The 23,131-nt window shown below is 39.8% G+C and overlaps 2 protein-coding genes and 1 long non-coding RNA gene across 6 annotated transcripts in view; 2 read left to right on the top strand and 1 right to left on the bottom strand.

The window, feature by feature from the left end:
- LOC309496110 (membrane-spanning 4-domains subfamily A member 4A-like) overlaps positions 1 to 23,131 on the top strand; it is an 89,239-nt gene that overhangs the window by 22,805 nt on the left and 43,303 nt on the right. The window contains exons 1-4 of one of the 3 annotated variants that reach the window (XM_082166106.1): positions 14,495 to 14,613; positions 15,883 to 16,078; positions 16,528 to 16,638; positions 16,736 to 16,795. The exons of 1 other annotated variant lie outside the window; for it this stretch is intronic. In XM_082166106.1, coding sequence (XP_082022232.1) covers positions 15,908 to 16,078; positions 16,528 to 16,638; positions 16,736 to 16,795 — 342 coding nt within the window. In that variant the 5' untranslated portion in view covers positions 14,495 to 14,613; positions 15,883 to 15,907. Of the gene's footprint in view, positions 1 to 14,494; positions 14,614 to 15,882; positions 16,079 to 16,527; positions 16,639 to 16,735; positions 16,796 to 23,131 lie in introns of those variants that run through there. One more of the 3 variants, XM_082166105.1, reaches the window with a different exon arrangement.
- Positions 203 to 2,731, bottom strand: LOC309496415 (uncharacterized protein; the record flags this gene model as incomplete). The annotated part of the gene is made up of 4 exons (XM_082166408.1): positions 2,597 to 2,731; positions 2,121 to 2,338; positions 1,070 to 1,229; positions 203 to 327 (listed from the first exon to the last, which is right to left on the bottom strand). The coding sequence occupies exons 1-4, from the start codon at positions 2,700 to 2,702 to the stop codon at positions 203 to 205; spliced, it is 609 nt and encodes a 202-aa protein (XP_082022534.1). The 5' UTR covers positions 2,703 to 2,731.
- On the top strand, positions 18,289 to 20,098 carry LOC309497831. 2 transcript variants are annotated; one of them, XR_014205726.1, is made up of 2 exons: positions 18,289 to 19,192; positions 19,296 to 20,098. It is a non-coding gene; the product is annotated as an uncharacterized lncRNA (long non-coding RNA). The 2 variants fall into 2 exon arrangements; XR_014205727.1 differs by having other exon boundaries at positions 18,289 to 19,197.

The following is a 23,131-nucleotide window of genomic DNA, read 5'->3' as shown; positions in this document are numbered from 1 at the left end:
TCATATTTTACATCTGGGGCTCATTTGGCCCTGGTCTGTGATTCATATTTAGTCTATCAGACAATTAAGGCACAAACACCCAGACAATTAGTAATTTTCAAAAAACGTTTTTATTTTAAAAAGGCAATACAAACCAAAATAAATAAATAATAATAAAAAACAACTAATGTGAACACTGCACTCTCATGTAATTTATTGCTCATTAGTTGTGTGACCGGGCACGGCGGCCACCCCCACGGTCGCATGCCAGATTAAACCACCTGATGGTATACTGGTTTATCTCGGTGTCTGTGGCTTTTTCAGACATCCGATTCTTCCTCACTGCTCCTGTAAGATGTACAAAAAGCACACAAAGCAAAGAAACAAAGAGTAAATATTAGATTCAATATTCAAAGATTCTTTATTACATGACATTATAGTAAAATGCTTGCACAAATAAATAATAATAAATGTGACTAAAGTGGTGTGGAGTGAGTAGTATGAAGATAAAAGAGTATCAAAACTCGAGAGCACGTAGATGTGAATTTGAGAACAATAAATATTCATACTTGTACATGAACATTTACACTCACAGCGGGTTTCGTGACATCATCGCGTACAATATCCCATTTTTGGGACATCCCATTTCATTGGCTAGTCGGCAACCAATAAACCGGCTCCTTTGAACACCCCTGCTCCCGTCCCCCTTTCTCTCTCGCCGCCACTGAGTTGCAAGTCCACAAGTTAGTTTTGCAACTTGCGCGAAAAGGGTAGCAAAAGTCAAGGCGCAAAATTTGAAATTGCAGTGACAGATTTGAGAAGTTGCAAGTGTCTATTTGAGGTTGTACTGCGAATGTTAATGTAAGATTAAATGCAAATATATATTACAAGTTTTTGCGTGGCATTGTATTTCTGTGAATGGCATTTTACACATTTCACACACATGTATGAATATTTATTGTACAAGTTCTCAAATTCACATCTACGTGCTCTCGAGTTTTGCTACTCTTTTACCTTCATAGAGTAGTGAGTGAATGAATGAGAGAGTGGTGATTAAGTAAAGTGAAAGGCATCTATATATAATACTTACGAGCCATAATGGCCTTGGTTGCCATCTCGCTGAATTTCTTTTTGTTATTCATCCCCTTCCAATTTATTGATTTTGCTACACTGTCAGCAAAAATGTGAGCCAAAATGTTAAATGTGATGTGTTTCGTATCTCTTCCACCAATGGAGGCCAGCATTCCCACCTGTAGAAACAAGAGACAAAATTAGTGAGAAGAGATTGATAAATGATAGAGAGGTATGGGCAACATAGCAATGGGTGTGGGACATATCTCATGTCATGAATTACATCTTGAGGGAATAAGCTTACAGGTTTATATGGTTGAATCAGTTTTCCCTTAATGGGACAGGCTAAGATTTGTTAGCTGTAAACCTTTACCATCTAAATCCATAAAATCCCATTCATTCCAATGGGAAAATGTATTTTGAAGGCAAATATATTAAATTGGCCAGTATCACCGGGCACCCTCCCACATCTTATTGAGATGCCCCTTGACAAGCAGCCATATCACCCTGTAGCTCAAGACCGGTTACCCACTGAAGCTAAGCAGGGCTGAGCCTGGTTAGTACCTGGATGGGAGACCTCCTGAGAAAACCAGGTTGCTGCTGGAAGAGGTGTTATAAGGCCAGCAGGGGGTGCTCACTCTGTGGTCTGTGTGGGTCCTAACGCCCCACTATAGTGACGGGGACACTATACTGTCAATGAGCACCGTCCTTCGGATGAGATGCTAAACCAAGGTCTTGACTCTCTGTGGTCATTAAAAATCCCAGAATGTCCTTCGAAAAAGATATGCCCAGTGGCCTCTGACCATCATGGCCTCCTAATCATCCCCATATACTGATTGGCTTCATCACTGTCTCCTCTCCACCAGTAAGCTGGTGTTCTGGCGCAATATGGCTGCCGTCGCATCATAAGGTGGAGCTGCACATTGGTGGTGGTTGAGGAGATTCCCCCCCTTATATCTAAAGCGCTTTGAGTGCCCAGAAAAGCGCTATATAAAATGTAATGAATGATGACAACAAAAAAAAGCATGAATGAATGTTAGTGGACTTAGATGTTATATAAGCATAAATACCAAGTGCTGTTTTTTGGCTGTGTTGCCTGGGTTTTTCAACCACCCTTCAAAGTGATCGACCTCCTCGAGGGAGGCTAGGGGCAAGGAGATCTCCTCCGGCATCTCCACAACAGGCTCAGCGGCTGCCATTCTGGCCATGATCACGCTCATATTCAATGAAAGCTGATTCATCTGTTGCTTCATGGTCTCCATTAGTGTCAGCATGTGGAGGTCAGCAGCTACAAAAACAACAGCAAATTTAAAGACATGATATGAATTCTAAATGTAGCAAAAGCAGACAACACAGAAAATACTACATACTGTAATTGAAATCATTTTTTAGAAACATTGTTTTAACATTGTTTTTAATATTTCTGAGTGAGTTTCTCAATGTTAAAATTATCTGTATTGGTTTTATGGTTCATGTGATTCAACATTGTGTAAGCATATGTTAAGTTGTTAATGCTGTTGCTATGTCTGCGCAATAATTCACTTACGTGTACAGATGATTGGGTCCTTCCCAGAACGCCCCATATTCAGACTGGGCATAAATACTTCAGTGGCTCTTTCTCTGTAGCTAGTTGCCAAACCATCAGAGGACATCCCGGGAGGTGGATGGGGTAGAGACAGATCTGTGTAGTTGTTCTGAGATGAACAGTCGTAAGGAGATTGGAATAACTGCTGAGGAGGTGTAGTAAATGAGGGGGGCCTTGAAGGGGAGCGTGGTGGAGGTGGAGAAAATGAGGATGGCACTGGAGGGGAGAGTGGTGGAGGCGGAGAACAGGAGGATGGCACTGGAGGGGGTGGTAGTGGAGGTTGGGCGAAGTAGGATGGCCCTGGAGCTGGTTGGTTGCTAAACAATAATCATAAAACATAAGGGAAGGGTTATAATGGAGATATTTTAGTGACATTTGGAACAGAAGAGTTCTAAAATAACAGCAATTTAATAGTTTAACAATTGATTTCCACAATAGGACAAATACTGGTTATATTTACCATCGTGACGTTAATGAGGGTCCTGAAGATGGCCGATGTTGAATGGTGTTGGTGCCTTCTTGGGTGCAGGCTCTCTGTCACTGTCTTCAGTATCACCATAATGGTGCCTAATTTTTAGGAGAGACACATTTCACTTAGACTGACACTTGCACTTTCACACGGAACACACACAAAGCTACATAAATCACATCACTTGGCACTTGCACTTTCACACACTAGCGCCTCTTACACTAACACTAGAGCTGCACGATTCTGGCTAAAATGAGAATCACGATTTTTTTGCTTGGAATAAAGATCACGATTCTGAAAAGCTTCATTATTTTAAAGATCTACAAACCATGAACATTAGGTTACCAAACAAGATAGAAACAAAATAAGACATAATACTCTTTGCTTCAGTCAAATTTAAACAAATGCAGTAAACAAAAAGTTTAACATTCAAATGCTAATTCAGTACATGTCTTACATTAGTATTTCTATGTACGTGACAAATAAAATCCTTGTATCCTTGTATTATATCCATTTAAACCTGACAAATATCATAAACATGATTCTCTCTTACATAGGTTTAGGTGTTCTTTTGCCTCGACCAACTTCCTCATTTTCATCATCAGAGTCTAGCTCCGATGTGTCACATATCAGTGACTGTTTCATCCCTTGCCAGGCTGACAGGAAGTCACCTAAAATAACATTTACATAGGTAAATCACCGGCATTAATCTTGACTCGAGATATTAACAAAATAGTTACTGTTGGCTATCGGGAGACACAGTAAAAGGAAATAATAACAACTCAACAAATGTATACCATATGTCTTCAAAAGTCTGACAGGATGCTTTGACCAGTTGTGGCCTGGCACCTCGGCAAACTTCACAGCTTTGTTGATCCTCTCATCGCTTGTGTAATTTGGCCAGAAAGTAAAACCGTAATTGTACCATGACTGAGGCACCACAGACACAGACTTCTTGCCATCAAAAATATTGCACAACACAGAAAATTCTTTTGAGAGAGAGAGAGAGAGAGAAAGAAAGAAAGAAATCAGCATTACCGTGCCTGAAAAAAGCATTCTTTAGCCCCCTGAAAATAATCAGGTTTCAAGTATGAATGGTGAGTACTTTTCATAAACACTGTATATTGCTGGTGTGTCTGTTGTGTATGCATTTTTATTAACAAAATACATTTTACTGGTGTCATGAAAGTGTACTTACATGTACATAAAAAAATTGATGTAACGTAGAAGATGATGCTTAAGAAACTAAAATCTAACCACAACTAAGAACAGACTATCAGCTGTAATACCACCCTACCCAAAAATGAAAAACTAGAATTTATCAAACAACTGATCAAACAACTGATTCTAATTCAAAAACAGCAAACTACTTTATCATTTCACAGAATGTAGAATTGGTATGGATGCAAAACCTCTTCTATATGGGAATAATACACATTTATATGCAACTGCACACACTTTGGCATACATGCATTGTTCTGATAATTGAGAGACACTGTAGATATTCAGAAAGTCTGAACTGAATGGATAGGTAAAGAAGATGGACTTATCAGTAAACCTTCTATAAACTAAATAGATGCCATCATGACACTCAACAATATTGTCAATCTTACAAATGTCACCACCAATGGCAAATACGTTGTTTCCTGTTGAGACTTTGATAGTCCACTGGTTAGAAACCATTTGGCTGTACTGCCCTTTAACCTTTCTAGAGGCAAGCTCATTTGGAACTGGTCCAACAAAATGTGGCTTTTTCAAAGACACCGGTGTTCTGTTACTGTCAATGACTTGATTCTGTTGATTTTGCTCAGACAATCGACGTAGCATTTGGGCAAGGGGGCGTTGGGGTTTTCTGACAAGTTTCTTGAGTTTCTGCAAGTGGTTCTCATACGGGAAAGCTGATATATTATCAAGACAACCATGCTGTCTCACCTCTTGGGCTAAGTGTACTAGTGAATGCACATTGTACACAATTGCCTCCTTGCCATATATTTCACCAAAATGCGTCACAAACATATGGAGCAATCTTTCGGCATACTGCCAGTGCACCGAGGACAAGGTTGGGCTGACTAAAATGGCAATGCTGGAAAACAGCAGCATAAAATTCTTGTAAATATTGGTGTCCAAGTATGAAGGCAGAATGACAGGTCCAATGTACAACAAAAACATCCTTAATTCCGTTGCCTTCCACCTGTCAATGTCCCTCAATGTTCTGGGTTTTCTTGCAAATTCCAAAGGAATATAGTTGCGCAAGCCTGTTAAACTGTCAGACATCCAGTCAACAATCGAAGCAGGTAAACGGAATCTGAGAGGTCCTCTAAGCCAAATGTTCAGAATCTTCCTAACGACACCTAAACAAACAGAATGCATGTAATCACCTGGAAACTGAGATATCATCCCTACGTTCAACCCCTGGAAAGGGTTAGGGCCATGGTGATGTTCTTCATTATGTTTTTGGGCAAATGATTCATCTGTCCTGAGTGGGCAAGAGACTAAGGGAAAGGTCATTCTGCCAGATAGATACTCTCCTTTCTGGGCACATTTATCACATCCAAAATATCCATTGTGACTCTTAATGTTTTTTATAAAAGCCCGGGCAGGTGTATCACATATGACAGAATCTAACTTAACAAAAATCCTTTTGCCCTCAAAGTCAATACCACTCTCCAACTCTTTCAACTCAGAAACAAAATCTTCCAAAAAGACTTCCGCTGGCTTTGGTTTATGTGGTCCTCAGAACAATGCAATCACAACAGGTTCTTTAATTGGAAAACTTAGTAAACATCCTAAAATTGGCCACACCTGAATCCCACTACTCTTGAATAAGGGCAATCCATCAATATTGACTTGGAGTTTTAGTGTGCACCCATCTGCAAATGACTCAAATGCCTGTCGTAGCTTCTGCTTAAAGGAGGACAGGATGCCAATATAGTAATAGAGTCCTTCACATTTGTTTTCTATGCTATACGTGATTCTGGTCTTAAGGAGGGTTCTGGCATCCTTTGGCAGGTCAGGGTGATGGAGTCTCAGCAGGCCAAGAAGAGCTGTAAGAGCTACCAGGGAAACTCCAAAAGTTAATGCCCAGTTGCGTAGACTATCACCAAGGTTAGATGTCTGATCTGTTTCATCAGAATCTTGGTCTGAGTAAGACTCCTCCTCAGATCCAAGCAGGTCCATCCTAAAGGACTGCTCGTGTGATGTGTCCTCCTCTCTAATGTCCTCCTCTATCATCTCTTCATTTCCAGTCTCCTCTCTCTCCTCCATGTCACCCTGCATATTCTCCAAGACTGTCTCTGCTACTCCTTCCCTACATCCAGGCTGTCCTTCCACTACATTTTCCCCACTACAACACTGGGAAGCAAAACTTTCATTGTGCATATCCCTAATTTGTTGAAGCCCTTTCTGAACTTCTCTACGCGCTCTCCATCTAATGGCGGCCCCAGAGAGGAGAGTTTCTCTTGAATCCATCCTTCGCGAGCTGTTGAAAAAAATCCTTAATCGAGAGTACACGTGTAGTGGAGACCATGTGTCAAGTGTAAAAACATGATTTTTGAAAATAACAACAACAAAATAACGACAACTTACATTGCAGTTTGCAAAGGGGGCAGGACCCGGACAAAACCTAAAGGGCACAGTACAGAGAAATGAAAGACAAATTATTTTTTATCTACACAAAAGATTCACCTCTTAGACCTAGGTAAACACTGACAGCTACTGTCAGAAATCTGTATAGTGTAGTGCAAGTAAAAAAAAAAAAGCTCTCCTCTTCAAACAATTAAAATATGAGTTAGAAATGATTGTAGCACAGGCCTAATTGTATTTGTAATCATATTAGGGAGCAGGTACATCATACCATGCAGTGCATTACATTGCATTAGTTGTATTTTGAAGTGTATCTTACAAGTAAATACCATTGATTAAGGGTATGCGGATTAGTTTGAAGCTGTCAAGAACATGGGTCATACAGTATGTGACCTGGAAGCACTTCCCAACATGATAGTGAAGTTGCATTTAATAAATGTTGTAAAACAGGTTATTGGAGGGCAGCAGCACTGACCTGTATACGTTAACTTTTTTTGCACATAGCACTGGTGCTATAGAGGTTGAAAGTTTTGTAGCACAGGCCAAACATTTGTAGCACAAGTATAGGCAATATGGAAAAAATATCATATCAGAATTTTTTTCAGGATTCACGATTTTATCACAATTCTTTTTAATTTTGGTTTTACTATTTTGCAAGTGACTGAGCAGTAGCCTACAGCCAAACTAATTTTCATATTTTAAAAACAAAGCCTTACAAGGTTACAAAATATATAATAAAAAAAGAAAGGCAGACATTTAGTGGGCAAAAACAAAACAATCTTTATGTCATTATATTTTATGTGTTATTAAAAATAAGAACAAAGATACACATTACATGTGATAAACTCCTGTGCCGGGTTGCGCTAATAGACCATGAGATAGAACATTGGCCAGGTTGAGCCAATATCGTGTATCCAGAGATATTGTCAAAACAAGCATCAGCTATCAATTTAAGGCAAGACACATAGTTTTTTTCAAAAACATAGTTTTTTTTTTTCACTGGTCAATTTTGAGATTTTGGGATATTAGTCTGCAATAACATGTCTTCTTTCAGACTTGTGGTGAAAAAAAAGTCCGAAATACACATTTAGGTCTTTATTTTACTGCACTTTGTCTGTTTGCGTCTGTAGATTTCTGCGATCACTGTCTGCACCGTCAACACACACCGTAGAAAGCGCTCTCTCTCTCTCTCCTGTCCTGTACAATGCTGTCGGATCCAAATATGGTCATTTCCTTTTTATTGCCAACCAATCGTGAAAGTAAAAGTGGGGTTTTAACTCTAAATGCGCAATCTCATTGGCTGATGCAAATTTCTGATGCCGGTTTTCTCAAAATGACTTTTCTCTCAAACTCCAAGTCCGAAATCTCCACTTCAGTAGCACCTATATACACCAAACTCTTCAGTCTTGTACCAGTTACCTAGTTATATTATGAAGACATTTACATAAGGATTTGTAAATATATTATTCCTAGCCTGATTTATATAACACTTTTATTTAAAAAAAACATGGCGAAAATCAATTTAAGGCTATTGGCAGTATATTCTGATTTACAGGATAACAAAAGTAGATATCCATAAATCCCTATGTCTTCATAATATAACTAGGTACAAGACTGGACAGTTTGGTGTATATAGGTGCTACTGAAGTGGAGATTTCGGACTTGGAGTTTGAGAGAAAAGTCATTTTGAGAAAACCGGCATCATAAATTTGCATCAGCCAATGAGATTGCGCATTTAGAGTTAAAACCCCACTTTTACTTTCACGATTGGTTGGGAATAAAAAGGAAATGACCATATTTGGATCCGACAGCATTGTACAGGACAGGAGAGAGAGAGAGCTTTCTACGGTGTGTGATGACGGTGCAGACAGTGATCGCGGAGCAGCGGATGATTTATAACACCAACTTTTGATAAATTTATGAGAAATCTACAGACGCAAACAGACAAAGTGCAGTAAAATAAAGATCTAAATGTGTAGTTCTGACTTTTTTGTCTGAAAGAAGACATGTTATTGCAGACTAATATCCCAAAATCTCAAAATTAACCAGTGAAAAAAACCCGATGTTTTTGCCTGCCATGTCCTTAAGAGGATTTAGCATGTCCAATGTATGTATTAAATTATTATTAGTATGACTGTAGCCTATTATTATTATTATTATTATTATTGTTGTTGTTGTTATTATTATGATTATTATTAGGGAAGGCCTACTTTTATTGTTAAATTGATAGGTTATTATAATTAATTTGCCACGCAATAATTTAACTGCGCATCACCGCAACAGACACGCTGCGAGGATAATAATATATAGAAGCTGCTTAGGCTGAAAATTATCTAAAAACATTTAGGTCGATTATACAATGAATTATAGGCCTAAAATTAAAGTTATTAACAGTCTATAAATAATATGTCCGAGTCCGAACACTGCAATAATCAGGCATCAATGGAAATTAAAAACCGCTTTAGGCTATTTCACAAACAGCTTGTTTAACAAATTAATAAAAGAGGCACATCGCAGAGGCTAGAAGACGTAGCCTACTATGGTTTATCCATTTTTCAACACGAACTGGAGGTAGCTGCTATAGCAACAGTAATTTGCAGCTAGTTTAGCTAACGTATCGACATATCACGTCGCACTGTAGGCTACAGTCGGTAGCCTATAATACAGTGAGACTTGATATGGTACTGTCGTCGAACTAGTTAATGTATTTGGACGTGGGAAGTCATTAATTTGTTATTGTTGCAGACAGCTAGCAGTGGTCACCGCTGGTAGGTAACGTTAGTGGGTGCGCTATGGCTATAACGATTTTGCAGATAACACACAATGGACACGATATTCAGCAATTTTGGTGAATAATAAGCAAATATCACCGATTCAGCATTAAAGCCTATGTTCACATTAGTTGTGGATGTTTAAAATAACCTATACTACCAGCTAACCGCCTAGGCTATACTACCCAGCTTATCTCAGGTTGTCAGAATGTCAGTGTAAACGTTTGTAAACTTTTATTTTTAATATAATTATGTAACAGACTAACATGACATCAACACCAGTTTACTTTTATAATGTACTTACTAAATTATACTTGTATAATGCACTTACCAAATAGCAAAGACGGTGCAGCCTGCAGTCTTCCACTCTTGTCAGCGGGTTATGCGGGGTGGCGCCCGCGCGTCCGGTCTGCGCAGCTCGCGCGGATCCGGCCCACACCCGCCGGGCGACCTCAATTCAGTTGTGGCGCGTATGGTCTGCGCAGCTGAACCGGATCGGCGCCGCACCGGCCGGACGGACTCAATTCAGTTGTGGCGCGTATGGTCTGCGCAGCTGCCCCGGATCGGCGCCGCACCCGCCGGACGGACTGTCACAGTCGAAGCTACAGACAAGTCTGGCGCAGAGTTGGTGCAGATCTGCATATTGAGTGCGACTGCTGCGCGAATCTGCTGATTCGAAAACGGACCTGGCACAGATGTAAATGCTGTCTGGGACTCCAACTAGCCACTTTGGCGGGTTGAATAATTGTAGTCTTTTCAAAAGGCATCTGAAATAAGTGTGACACTATGACACTACAACTCCCATGAGTATTAGGGCTGTCAACGTCAACGAATATTCTAAATTCGAATATATATTCGAATAGTTTTAAAAAACAGAATTTCGAAGGTGAAAATGAATATTCGAATGTGGAAAAACGCCCGCGGTAGCAGAGGCGCGGCTTTGCGAGAAGGGTCAGGGACAGGTAACAGGAAGAAGCGTTAACGTTAAACAGAAACATTACTAAAGTGTAGGCTACTGTACTGACTGAATAGATACTGCATGAATAAGGTAGGTTAGATACAGCAGTTTCATGCACTGCAGGCTTCCACTGGTTTGATTATTTACCGTTTCATGTCAAGGAAAAGTTCCATGTTTACCACAGCACAGCTTCCTCGGAGCGTTCAATGTCGGTTCTATATACTGTAAAACTTCAATTAATGTTAATAATATTTGTTTCAATCACTGAATGAAGCCTGTTATATTACAGTCGTGACCTTAAATTGCTTGCACAAAACTCTTGATCAGCACTCAACATTTGCTTTGTTGTTGTTCATTTAAATGAAGTTTTATGTAACAAAGTTCGGGAGGAGCATGTTCAGGTAATCATCCAATCAGCACAAGAATAATAATAGCCAGTATAAATAAAGCCTTCCCTTACCTCCTGTCCCATGACTAATTTCTCAGCATCCCGCCACCACCCCATCACCTCACATTCGGCTGGGTCTGCTCATAGATACCTATGATCTATACATTTATAGGGGGGAGTACTCTGGGGTCGGGCTGAATTCCGAGCTCGGAGCCCTCCCCCCGGACAGCAAGCCAAATACGCATTTTAATATTACATCAGATTTCATTAACATGTGAACTCGTGAAACCGTTATGCGCAGAGAGCGTGACGCCTCATTCGCACCGCAAGACCTCCAGACGCGCGTAGACGCGTCTTTACATTGACTTAACATTGAAATCACCATGGAAATCACTCGCGCCAGACGCTCTATTCGCGTTTGGTGTGAACGCAGCATGAGGGTGAGGGCGAGAGAGAGAAAGAGTGCCTGCGAGTGCGAGCGAGCGAGAGTGAGGTCTGCAGTCTTGGCCATTAGTTGATTTACTTGTTTTTGTGTAGGTAATACGTTGTCAAATATGTTTAAACTTAAATAAACTACCTATACAAGTAGTTATGTCTCTTTGTATTAATTTGTCCTGTTATTGACGTAATGCGCGTCATTGACAAAATGCGCAACCAGTTGTTCGAATAGTTCGAATATAGGCTATGTGTGTTTTTTTTAGGGAATATTCGAACGTCATTTTTGAGCAATTTTGACAGCCCTAATGAGTATTACATGCACACAGTGTTGCCTTGCGGCTTGCGCTAGTGACCGACAACACAGAAACGAAGAGACAGCTAGCTGCCCTGCTGGAGTTACGTCGTATGCCGGTGGAGCTATGTGGCGACATATAATACATAATACATGGTTTTATTTTTAAAAAGGAGCTTTACACACAACCTTATCAGAGCTAATGATAATGACCTGTATTGTTATATATTTATGTAGTCTTGGGTGTGTACAGTGGTTTTACATTTAAAAGGGTTGTAAATCTAGTTCAAGTAAATTTTAGCACGCCATAGTAAACTTTTATCTGGTAATTTCACAACAACAAAAAAGTTAATGTCAAGCCCTGGTTACACCCCTATAAACAATACATCAATAAATTCATCAGTCAGTTTATGCTTATTGGGATTTAAGAGATCTATGTTAAAATCCCCCAAAATGAACACCGCTTTGTGAACATTCTTAGTAAATAGACTTTCCATTCTGTTCATGAACATTTCAATATTAGAACCAGGGGCTCTGTATACACAGCTTACAATTACATTTTTCAAATTCAAATTTAACCAAATTTAACCACCACAGCGCTGCAAAACAAACGCTAGTCCAGCTATAAAAAGTAATTTAGGTTTTAATGATGCTGTAGCGACTGCGAGGATGAACCAAACACAAACTAATCTTCTTCCAGAAGATTAGTTCAAACTTTCCACTTCCTGCTGAACAAAGGGGCAGATTTGGTCAGGACTTCGCATCCTCATCAATCTTGTCATGGGGGTCCAGGCGCCACCGGTCTGGCTATTTAAAAGAGCCCCCCAGCACTAACGAAATAACTGGTCAATGCTAGCTTGTTGCCGAACACTGATTGGTTAAGAGAAAGACAGAGACCAAGGTCCCACACAGAGTCCTCACATTCCAGGCTCAAATCACCAAACCCAGAGCCATAAATCACCCATCCCGGCGCTAGCAAGGCTACAATGAGAACTTTTTATGGCCAGACTAACGGAAGAACCTGTCAATATGAGGCTTTTTTTAAAAGAATGATTGGTTCAGAGATGGCACAACTCAGTGCTCTGTCAAGATACCAGCAGATGTTGCTGGACCCCACAACATTCCTGACCCCTCCCCCGTTAGGACCTCTGAAGGACCAAACCAGAGTTTCTCTTCTCTTCAAACCAGAAAACTGAGATTTTTCCTATAACAATACATAAAATCATCCAGAACAGTTTTCGATGGACTTATAATCAAACATCATGCAACTACATAATCCTGTGTTGTTTCTACCACTTATATGCATGTTTAATAAGATTATATCCCATGTAAGTCCTTTAATGGTTATAACTGTTAGATGTTTGAATGAAAGTGTGTCGTGTTTCATATCAGTATGATCGTATGCTCGTGATTCAAAAGATGGCTTGATTGAAATCTGTGTAAAATGTTTCGTATTCTTATAATAGTAATGATGTCTAAACTGTGGCCTCTGTACTCTCTGCTAGAGCTTGGAGAGTAAGGAGATCCCAGATAACGCATGATTTACGATGAGACAAATAAAGCCAGTGTCTAATTGGTCCGATCTCTTCAGGAGGTGGGACAAACTTTTGAGTTTAAAATCTTAGACCCGAAACAAAGTCTCGCTCTCGAGAAAAAAGCAACGTTTTAGGGCAGAACAAAGACGGAGACGGCAGACGATGAAGATCTAAACCAGACTAGTAACCATGTAGACGCGCAGCTAGACAAAGAACCCAAATTAAGATCAGAAGAACGGGTTCAACAGCTTTATTCAAGCCATCTTACTACTCTCGTCTCAATTTTCTTTCTTTTCTGAGTTTTCCTTTCTTTTCCGATTGAAAGTCTACTGAAAGTCGGTTTTAAGTTAAGTTTTGCTGCAAAGTTTCGGTCCACGATTCACGGCTGCAACGCACGCTTTCAACTTCAAAGACGCTTCAACAATACGCCATCCACACCACGTGAGTGGCCGCCACAGACTAGCCAAGCACGAGGAGACCAGCCAACGAACGAACTCGGGGAAACCCCTTTTACGTCAAAAAAGGGAATCCCAAGAAGAAAAAAGGAACGCAAACAAGCAAGTATTGCCTCCAGACTCTTAAACTGAACTGGTGTATTTGATACAGATTTAGTAACCCACCTAAGAAACGAAGGGTGAAATTAATTGATGGTTCGTTCAGGTTATGTCTTATAAGTGCATAGAATCTTGAGATTTCATCATCTCACTCTTAAACTCATTATTTCCAAACTCTTTCTTTCTTTCTTTCGGCAACTTGTATGAATGTGTGTGTATGCATGTGTTTGTGTTAGATATTAGTTTTATGTGTTAGTAGCCTATATAATCAATAAAGTATTGTTTGTATTTGAAAAGAGAAGTATTACTTGTGTTATGTGCTTACGAATTTATTGTCTTGAACTTCGATCTAAGTTACCTGTGCTTTTACCCTTGATTATTTCTTAATTTACTGTTAGCTGGGGATTATTCTTTCTTGGCCAGGAAGATATTATATTTCCTAGAGTTAATAATTGTTTATGCTTTCTGTTCATTGGATGAACTGATAAAATTATCATACTATTGATTCTGCTACAGTAAATTCTGAAAATAATTAAATTATTAATTATTGATCATAATCCGTTATGAATAATAATTAATTATATTTATACGGGCGTATAAACGCTACAATGCACATAACACCATCATTAGCGAGACAGCTAAAAACATACTTTTGAATGGAAGCACACATACACCAAGGGGCGGAGCTAGCAATGATGCAAAAAAAAAAAAAGAAAAAAAGCTTGCAATGATGCACACCCAGGTAGCATAATCGCAGTCTTTTAATAGACAGGAATCAGGTACTGATAGGCTGTCACACCACTATGACTAATATGGCCAGCTTTACCACCCCTCATAACCACCTGAGCTCCACCTGCTTCCCCTTTCATTCTGGGAAACAGTATCAGCAGTTACTTTTATGACATCTTACTTGCATAGGGTTATCTCAGGAGAGTGAACTGAACAACAGAGCAAAGTGTGGTAAACCAACTGAAGAGAAGACTTCTTTCCGGTAAAACAACAAATTATATTCTTACAGTTACTATCTGACTATTGTTATACAGATGCTTTTCTTTGCATTATATCTGCATTTTATTTATATGTATTTATTTTATTAATAAATGAATTTCTTCTATATTGGTTGGTAGGGCACTTTTGTAGTGTCTTTGGAAAAGAGCTTCTGCTTAAATGTAAATGATGTGGATCAATTTAAACATGAGCTGTTTGTTATATAGTACATTCTCTGTTATTACAGTCTAATTCTAGTTGATGCGAATAATTTAACTAATGGAAATAACTACTATTGACACAATTGCATTCAAAAGTGTTTCAACAACATGAAGACTATATTTATAATAATAAATATTGTAAGGCCCAGCCAAATGGCCCAACAGCAGTAATCAGTAGAGCAGGTATTGGATACACACTTTTCAGTGTGGCAAAGTAGTTTCATTCCAATTAAAGTTAATTAAAAATAAAACACTTATTTGACTTGATTATTCTATTTAACTCTTTACTTGTTCATTTGGATACCAATGTTGCCGTTTAATGTGGATCCCACGAGGGCCACTCCCATGCTTGCTCTCTCTAAAAGTATTTTATTTAGACCCCTTATAGCTGTATACACTCTTCTGTCAGACGTCATGACCACTACTGCAGATATAAGCCAACCAACCTTACTTTCTCTGATAGTAGCTTTGGTTTGGTCATGCCATGGTTTCCCATCTAGAGTAACATTACATTAAACAGAGGTAAGACTCACCCTATTTAGGTTGGTCGAGCAACAATTTGTTATCCTAAACGGAAATTCGCTTTATTAGCCTTTACAGTCTAAGTACACTTGAATTAGTGCCAAGTGTTAGCCGGATCTCTGAAATCTCAGTTGGTGTGCCCTATGCTCCACTCAAAACTGGACTTAAGTCTGTTACTAACCTGATGCAGATTTGCGGTAACAATGGATACAACGTAATCTACTAGAGTTAATAATTTCAAGTAAGTCAGGTATTAATAATCAGGTAAATGTATCATGCCGATTACCAATCAATTCAAAGATGGTCAATACAAAACATCAAATGCTCAGAAATAAAGAGTAAAAGATGCATACCTGACCTCTGAAAAATATATAATATGTGGACGACACTCAGCATGGTCTGAGGTTCTTTTTTGTCTTACATTATTATGAATATATAATATTTTAATAAATAAACTGGAAAGTTTGTTTATAGAAAATCTATTTTATAATCTAGTCTTGATTTACAATACTATACTTGATTTTGTACAGGTCAGTTTCAGATTCAGAAAGAAGAATGTCTCACACTGTCATACCCGTGAACTCTTCGACGGTTGTCATCCAGTTTCAACCACCAACACAAACTGGGACAAATGTTCCTGTGCCTGTTTATGGACAACAGCTAGCTGGAGTTTCACCTCTTCATGGACTTCAGCCTTTTCTGAAAGGCCAACCAAAAGCCCTTGGGGTGAGAAATTGTTCATAAACCCAAATAATTGATTTTTGTGTATATGTGTGAGGTAAGGAAATTACATAAATTCTAAAAAGGAGTTGTACACACATGAACAAAGCATTTTTTTATTGAAGAATGACAATGCCTTGGTAATGTAGGAAAGACAGCAATAGAAGACAAGGTTTATCATTTACAGTGTAAAATCATAAAAAAAATTATAGTGTATCAATCAGAGAGAAGAATGTTTTAGGAGTTGCAAACTAACAAAAAATGTGAAGTAATGAATAGATTTTGCTAGTCCGCAAATCAGTATGTGATTTCATCCAATGAGAGTACCTAGATATTTTTGTAGAAAAACCATAAGTCCATACTACAGCTGTTATAAATGTATTTTCTACATTTTATATTGTTCCCCCAAATGTAATATTGTTTTACTTTATAAAATACTCTCTTGTCCTTCACAGACTGTCCAGATAATGATTGGTCTGTTGACTCTCCTGTTGGGAATCGTGTCTTCAATTCATGCAGAATCCATCTTTGTCTTTAGTGGTATTCCTTACTGGGGATCTCTCGTCGTAAGAAACAGTTATACAATTAAGTGTTGTGTCTTTTATAATACAAGTCACATATTCCAGCAGAAGCCTTGATTTTTGTCTTTCTCTCTGCTCTCAGTACATCATCGCAGGCTCACTCTGCATTTCTGCAGAAAACAAACCGAATTCACCCTGTTTGGTATGTACACAACACTTGTTAATATTCAGGGTTTAAGCACCAGAGGTACTGGAACCCTATTGTGTTCATAGTAATTTTCTGTACTGATTTCATCTTCCTTAATTTTCTTGTCAGTGTCACGATCCCATCGATGTGCCTTGTGTTTTGTATGTACTTATGTCAAAGTATATCGTTTTATCCCATTTTTTTTCTGTGCAAAAGCCAAAATAGATGAGAAACACAAGACGTGAATGGCAAACAAGACACACCTGGGAACAACCAGAAACTAATCAGGGTAACTATGGTAACGAACAAGGCAGGCAAGGCAACAAAGGAAACAGGAACTAAACACAGAAACAAATGGGAACAGAGACATTTCAAGAGAAAAATCCATACAAAACAAAAGGCACCCCACCAGGATCGTGACAGTCAGGAAGGTCTCAAGTGTGCGCATCTACTCAGGTGCATAGACACACATCTGTCTAACACTAGGTGGCGCAATAAAAATTATTTACATTTTCTGAGGGAATAAAACATTTTCAAACTCCTAGGATGTTGGTCCAATCTTCACTAAATTTTTATTTATCGAAACATGACAATATAAGTGAATTATACTGTCTGGCAATGTTCATTTTTCACAAATTTATCCTTATCTCCAAACTTAATGAAATTTAATAGACATAGGCCTGGTTTCACAGACAGGTCTTAGATTAAAGCCAGGATTAGGCTTTAGTTCAATTAGGACATTTAAGTAGCTTTTGTGCCTTAAAAAGCATTACTGATGTGCACCTTGAGACAAAATAATGGCACTGACATAAATAAGATATGTCAGTGCAAGTTGCTTTCAGTTAAAACAGCTCAAACATGCATTTTAGTTTGGGACTAGACTTAAGCCTTGTCTGTGAAACTGGGCAATAGACTACATGACATTTTGAGAATTCACACCAAACTGTGTCATAGTGGCACCTATAGGAGGGGCTATAACTGAAATTCTTCTTTATTGTTATTAGGATTAACCCCTTGAGATGTACCATCTCGTTTTCGAGGGAGTCCTAGCAAACAACATTTACATAATCAGAACATAACAAAAACAAAACAAAATTACAATTAATTTAAACAAAAACAAACAAACAAACAAACAATAATGAAAACATTACACCACCTAGTTATCAGAATAGAAAATAATAAATACTAAATATAACTAAATATACTGATCAGAAAATACATTTGTAAAAAAGAAAAAAATACATACATACATACATACATACATACATATACACGTGTATATCATATGTGCATGTCTTGCTGCTGTGTGGTTTGCGTCTGTAAGCTGTTATGCATTGCTTTCCGTTTTGAATCTCTATTTACTATCATTCCTTGTTGTTTATATTGCTAAATATATTGTACTCATCAACCAGATATCTGATATTATCTAATTTTGTCTGTCACATTGATCTGACTTCGCTAGCTTTAATCTAAATCTCCATCGCTCGCAAAATGCGCTACCCTTCTGTCACGGGTGACAAAATGCATGGAAAAGCGGAACCTTTTTTTTTTCTATGTTCCCCGAGGGGATTATTTTGGTGTAACGCCTCACTCCGGTTCCGGGTGTAGCAGAGGCATTGCCCGACCTGATTACCGCTGATGCACGGCAGGTGTGAGAGAGAGAGAGGAGCGGCGTTTGTACAGGCTGTTCGCTTCACAAGAGGAGGATAAAGGAGCCGTTCAGGAGAGAAGAGAGGTGGTATCCGGGAGTCGTCGAATGCGTGGTATCCAGTCTTGGTATTGGGTGGTATGGAGTGGAATTGAGTTGGATTCAGTCGGTGAAGATGGTTGCTTGTGGTGCAGTTGCTGGTCGGTGTTCAGTTGACCAGTTGTTCGGCTGGGTCTCTGTCGTCATGCTGTGGGGTAGAAGATCTCCTGTTTGAGTGCTCACTTTGGACGTTGTAATCCTGAAAACTCGTGTAAGTGAAGAACTGCCATTGGAGTCTGTCGTTAGAGCTGCTTGTGGAATATTACTGGATTGAACTGCTGCTTGGATCTGCGCTGGAAGAGGAAGAGAGAAAGATAAGTGAATCAATTACATCGTTGAATCAAATGTAGAGCTGGAAGAAAAGACTGGGAATGTGAAATTTACTGTTGAGGAGGATATCTGTTTCAGAAAGACTGGAGAGGAATTGAGAGTGGAACGTTCCCATTGAAATGCATGGATGAAGCGAGGTTTCTGATCAGCCCTACTGTGTGTGAGTGATTTGCAGTTGTTTGCCTTACCCGATGCACGCTGAATTAATGCTGTGGATTTGTAGTGAACACGAGTGCTGTGTGCTATGCTGAGAAGAGTCTCCCAACGCCTGCTTTCATTCTTGTGAGATGATCTACTGGTCTCCATCTAAATTCCAGAGCGATATAACTGAACTGGTGAAGTAATGCTTTGTATTATCCTCTCTTCCACTGAATATTGTCGTGAAGTAATTCCTCATTGAAGGCTCCTGTTAATTCTCTCTCTCTCTGAAATTACAAGTCTCGTGAAGAACCATATGGCTGGGGAAAAGTCTGAATTGTTATGCTTACTGATGGAGCTCTGAAGATGTACAACATCGCTGGTAAAGCTGCCTATTGAGTCTCTCGCTAATGTCTGATGAAAGTGAGTGATGCTGAGGGAAGAATCCTGAAGACTGCAGCAACGCTGTGAAGTGAGTTTTAAAGTCACAATTCCCCTCTCACGTCCTGATAAGAGAATCTGCTGTTGGACGAAGAAACATTACCTGTTACCTACCGTCCGAGACCTGCAGATGTGCAGCAACGCTGTGAAGTGAGTTTTAAAGTCACAATTTCCCTTTCATGTCCTGATAAGAGAATCTGCTGTTGGACGAAGAAACATTACCTGTTACCTACCGTCCGAGACCTGCAGATGTGCAGCAACGCTGTGAAGTGAGTTTTAAAGTCACAATTCCCCTCTCACGTCCTGATAAGAGAATCTGCTGTTGGGCGAAGAAACATTACCTGTTACTTACCGTCTGAGACCTGCAGATGTGCAGCAACGCTGTGAAGTAAGCTTTTAGAGTCACTGTCCTACCATTGTGCCCGACGACGCATCTGATATTGAGAAGCATACATTACCTGTTACTTACTGTCTGAGTCCTGCAGATGTGCAGCAACGCTGTGGAGTAAGCCTTCCCAGCCACTATTACACCATTGGGTCTCGAAGACAGCGAATAATCGATCCAGCGGCTACTCCGGCCGAATAGCCTTAGAAGACAAGAGTTGCTCATTCTTTCCTCAAGTTGATTATTATTCAATAAAGATTGTTACTTGTGAACTAAATTACTTGCCTCCTCCTTTGTCCGTCTGTCGCATGCCTGTGGTGTCGGCTCCTCACGGTGGTGTCTGGAGTCAGGGGCGGCTGGTCATCCGAGTCCGCCCCGGCCTGCACCGGTGACACTTCCACTAGCCTATTAATCTGCCATCCGTGTTTGCCATCTTTTTGTCTCACAAGCTCGCACCTTTTCGAGTCCATCAAACAACTGTGGTGAGTAGGATCAGTCAACAAAATCGGTGAGTCATGTCTTCTCCTATTGTGTCACTTGCACTTCATGTCATATGTATAGTATAGCCTTCTCTGTCAGCAATGAGGGATTTAAATGTGATAAATGCAGGGAAGATAATTAGGCTGACGGAGAAGATTTCAGAACTAGAGACACTCATCCAAACTTTAATCAAGTTTAATTGTAAGAGTACAAGGGCTTTAGATACTGCTAGTTGGATGCGACTAGCTTAGTGAACTCTGTACATTGTTCGGTTCCGGCTGTAGAGCCCGTGCAGCAGGGCAACTGGGTGACGGTGAGACGCTGTAGTCGCAGGTCAAAACACCACCCTTCCGTTCCAATAATAACATTTAAACAGATTCTCCCCTCTCAGTGAATCCACTGAGAATCCTGTTGAATGTGCCCTAGTTATTGGCGGTTCTATTACACGGAACATGAAAATAGAGACACCAGCCACCATAGTCACATGTTTGCCGGGAGCCAGAGTGCCTGACATTAAAGCAAATTTTAAATTGCTGGCTAATGCTAATCATAAATTCTCTAAGATTATTATTCACGTCGGCACTAATGATGTTCGACTCCGCCAGTCGGAGATCACTAAAATTAACTTTAATGAGGTGTGTGAACTCGCAAGTACGATGTCAGGCACTGTAATTTGCTCTGGCCCCCTTCCTGTTCGCCGGAGTGATGAGATACTTAGTAGACTGTGCTCACTCATTGGCTGGCTGTCTAAGTGGTGCCCGCAAAATAATATATGGTTTATAGATAATTGGATACGTTTTTGGGGCAGACCTGACCTGTTGAAAAGAGATGGTATTCATCCCTCCTGGGATGGTGCTGCTCTTCTCTCTAGTAATTTGGCTCATAGTCTTAGAGCTCAAACATGAACTGGAGCTCAGGTCAGGAAGCAGACAGACTGGCTTAACCGACCGGCTGCTAGCTGTCTCACGTCACCAAGGTCAGATAAATCCCATCACATAGAAACTGTGTCTGTTCCTGAACTAGGAAATACAAAAAAACTCCCAAATCTATTTAACCCTCTGGGGTCTGAGGGGTTTTCTGGGCCCTGGAGGTGTTCTGACATGCTCTGACATTTGTTTTTTTTTCAGTTATTTATAAACATGTTCATGGCAAAGGTGTAAATTCACTCTATATAGCACAAACAGGGCTACCATAATATCTGATCAACATGCTTGTAAATCTTTGTATTTTTAAGAGAATAATGTTTATGCGTGGTTATTTGAAAAAATAAAAATTAAAGTTTCTGAAATAAGACCACAAAACACATACTAAATATGTGTCCACAAGACTTTTGACTAATATATGTTGTCGCTTCGAGTTCTGGCTTCAAAATGATGTGAAAATCATCCTGCCTAATCGTTCTCATAAAACAATACATTGATTTAAACTTTGTAAAAAAAAATTTTGGTCAGTAGAGGTTTATGCATGGGAGGGGTAATGGCCCATCAATATTAATGAGATTCAGACCAGGGGTGTGACATAGACACTCCCCCAATGGCTAATGGGCCATCAAGTGAGGCAGCCTGAACAAAGAAGTAGAGGAGATTCGAAGGTTTTGTTTTTCAGTCTGTTTTATTGTAATTCCTCTATGTGGAGGAACTAAATGTTCTAAATTTGCAGGTATCTCACAGTAAATGCTTATGCCCCGTTGATGCCGGCTCTAAACAAAATAATGCAAAATGAGCAAAATAAACTAAACTAAAAAAAAAAAACTAAAGAATATAGTTACATGTCTTGGTGCCATTTTTGAAAACAGTTCCTGTTCAGCTGAAGACACAAGTGAACATTACATGCCTGGCATTTCCAAGGTGTGTCCTGCCTTTTACCAAGCTGTCCTTTGCAAAGCACACAGATCTTGCGACCAACTGTGCAAATGTTCTTTGCATCTGAGCCCAGCTCAGCTCCTGGAACCGGCACATGGTCACTACTGGTTTGTTTTGGTGCTATTTTCTGTGACACACCACAGAGCTCTGCAATAAGCTGTTCCATGAACTGTTTATGGGTCATGTTACCACATAGCTCTTTGTGGATAAGGAAAGCATTGGTGGCAGCAATGTCCAAGAAGTGTAGAAAGATCTTTCTGTACCACTTCATTGTTTTGTGTTGTGCAGTGTAGTACTGTAAGAGCTGATCGGACAGGTCCACACCCCCCATGTGTTTGTTGTATGCAGTAAAAGGTGCAGGACATGGAAATGTCTTTGTCCTCCATGCATCTTGTGTTTTCACCCTCCTCTGCACAGTCTCACCGGTATAAGCAGATTGAATGGTGGAACAGACAGACACCTCTCGTGTGTCCATCCACTTCACAAATACAAGAGGGCCATCCCGAATCCACCTGATGGATCCTCTGGCAGATTTTTTGGAGAGTGAATTAGTTGCATCACGTGGGCAATCCTTCCTGTTGTCCCTGTAAGTCCCACATGCACCAAACTTCATTGCAAACAGGTCTTTGAGGAGCTTTGGGCTTGTGTAGAAATTGTCCATGTACACATGGTACCCAGAGCCTAAAACTTTACAGTCCAAAAGAGATGTTACAGCATCATGTGACAGTCCATGGCCTGAAGGAAAGTTGTTCTTTCCTGTGTACACAGAAAAGTCCAAAGTGTATCCATTTGATGAGTCTGCAAGAACAAACAACTTGAAACCCCATCTGGTTGGTTTGGCTTTCATGTACTGCGTCATACCTGTGTGTGCTTTGCATGCCACCATTCTCATGTCAGTCTCTGTTTTCCATGACAGAGTAGACTGCTTGTTGCTTGTCTGAATGTTTGCCTTGGCCCTCTTTGCAACA

The sequence above is a fragment of the Leuciscus leuciscus genome (assembly GCF_965113295.1).
Source record: "Leuciscus leuciscus genome assembly, chromosome: 4".
Classification (NCBI taxonomy): Eukaryota; Metazoa; Chordata; class Actinopteri; order Cypriniformes; family Leuciscidae; genus Leuciscus; species Leuciscus leuciscus.
The sequence above is the reverse complement of the archived record's forward strand: the minus strand, read 5'-3'. Positions and strand labels throughout refer to the sequence as shown.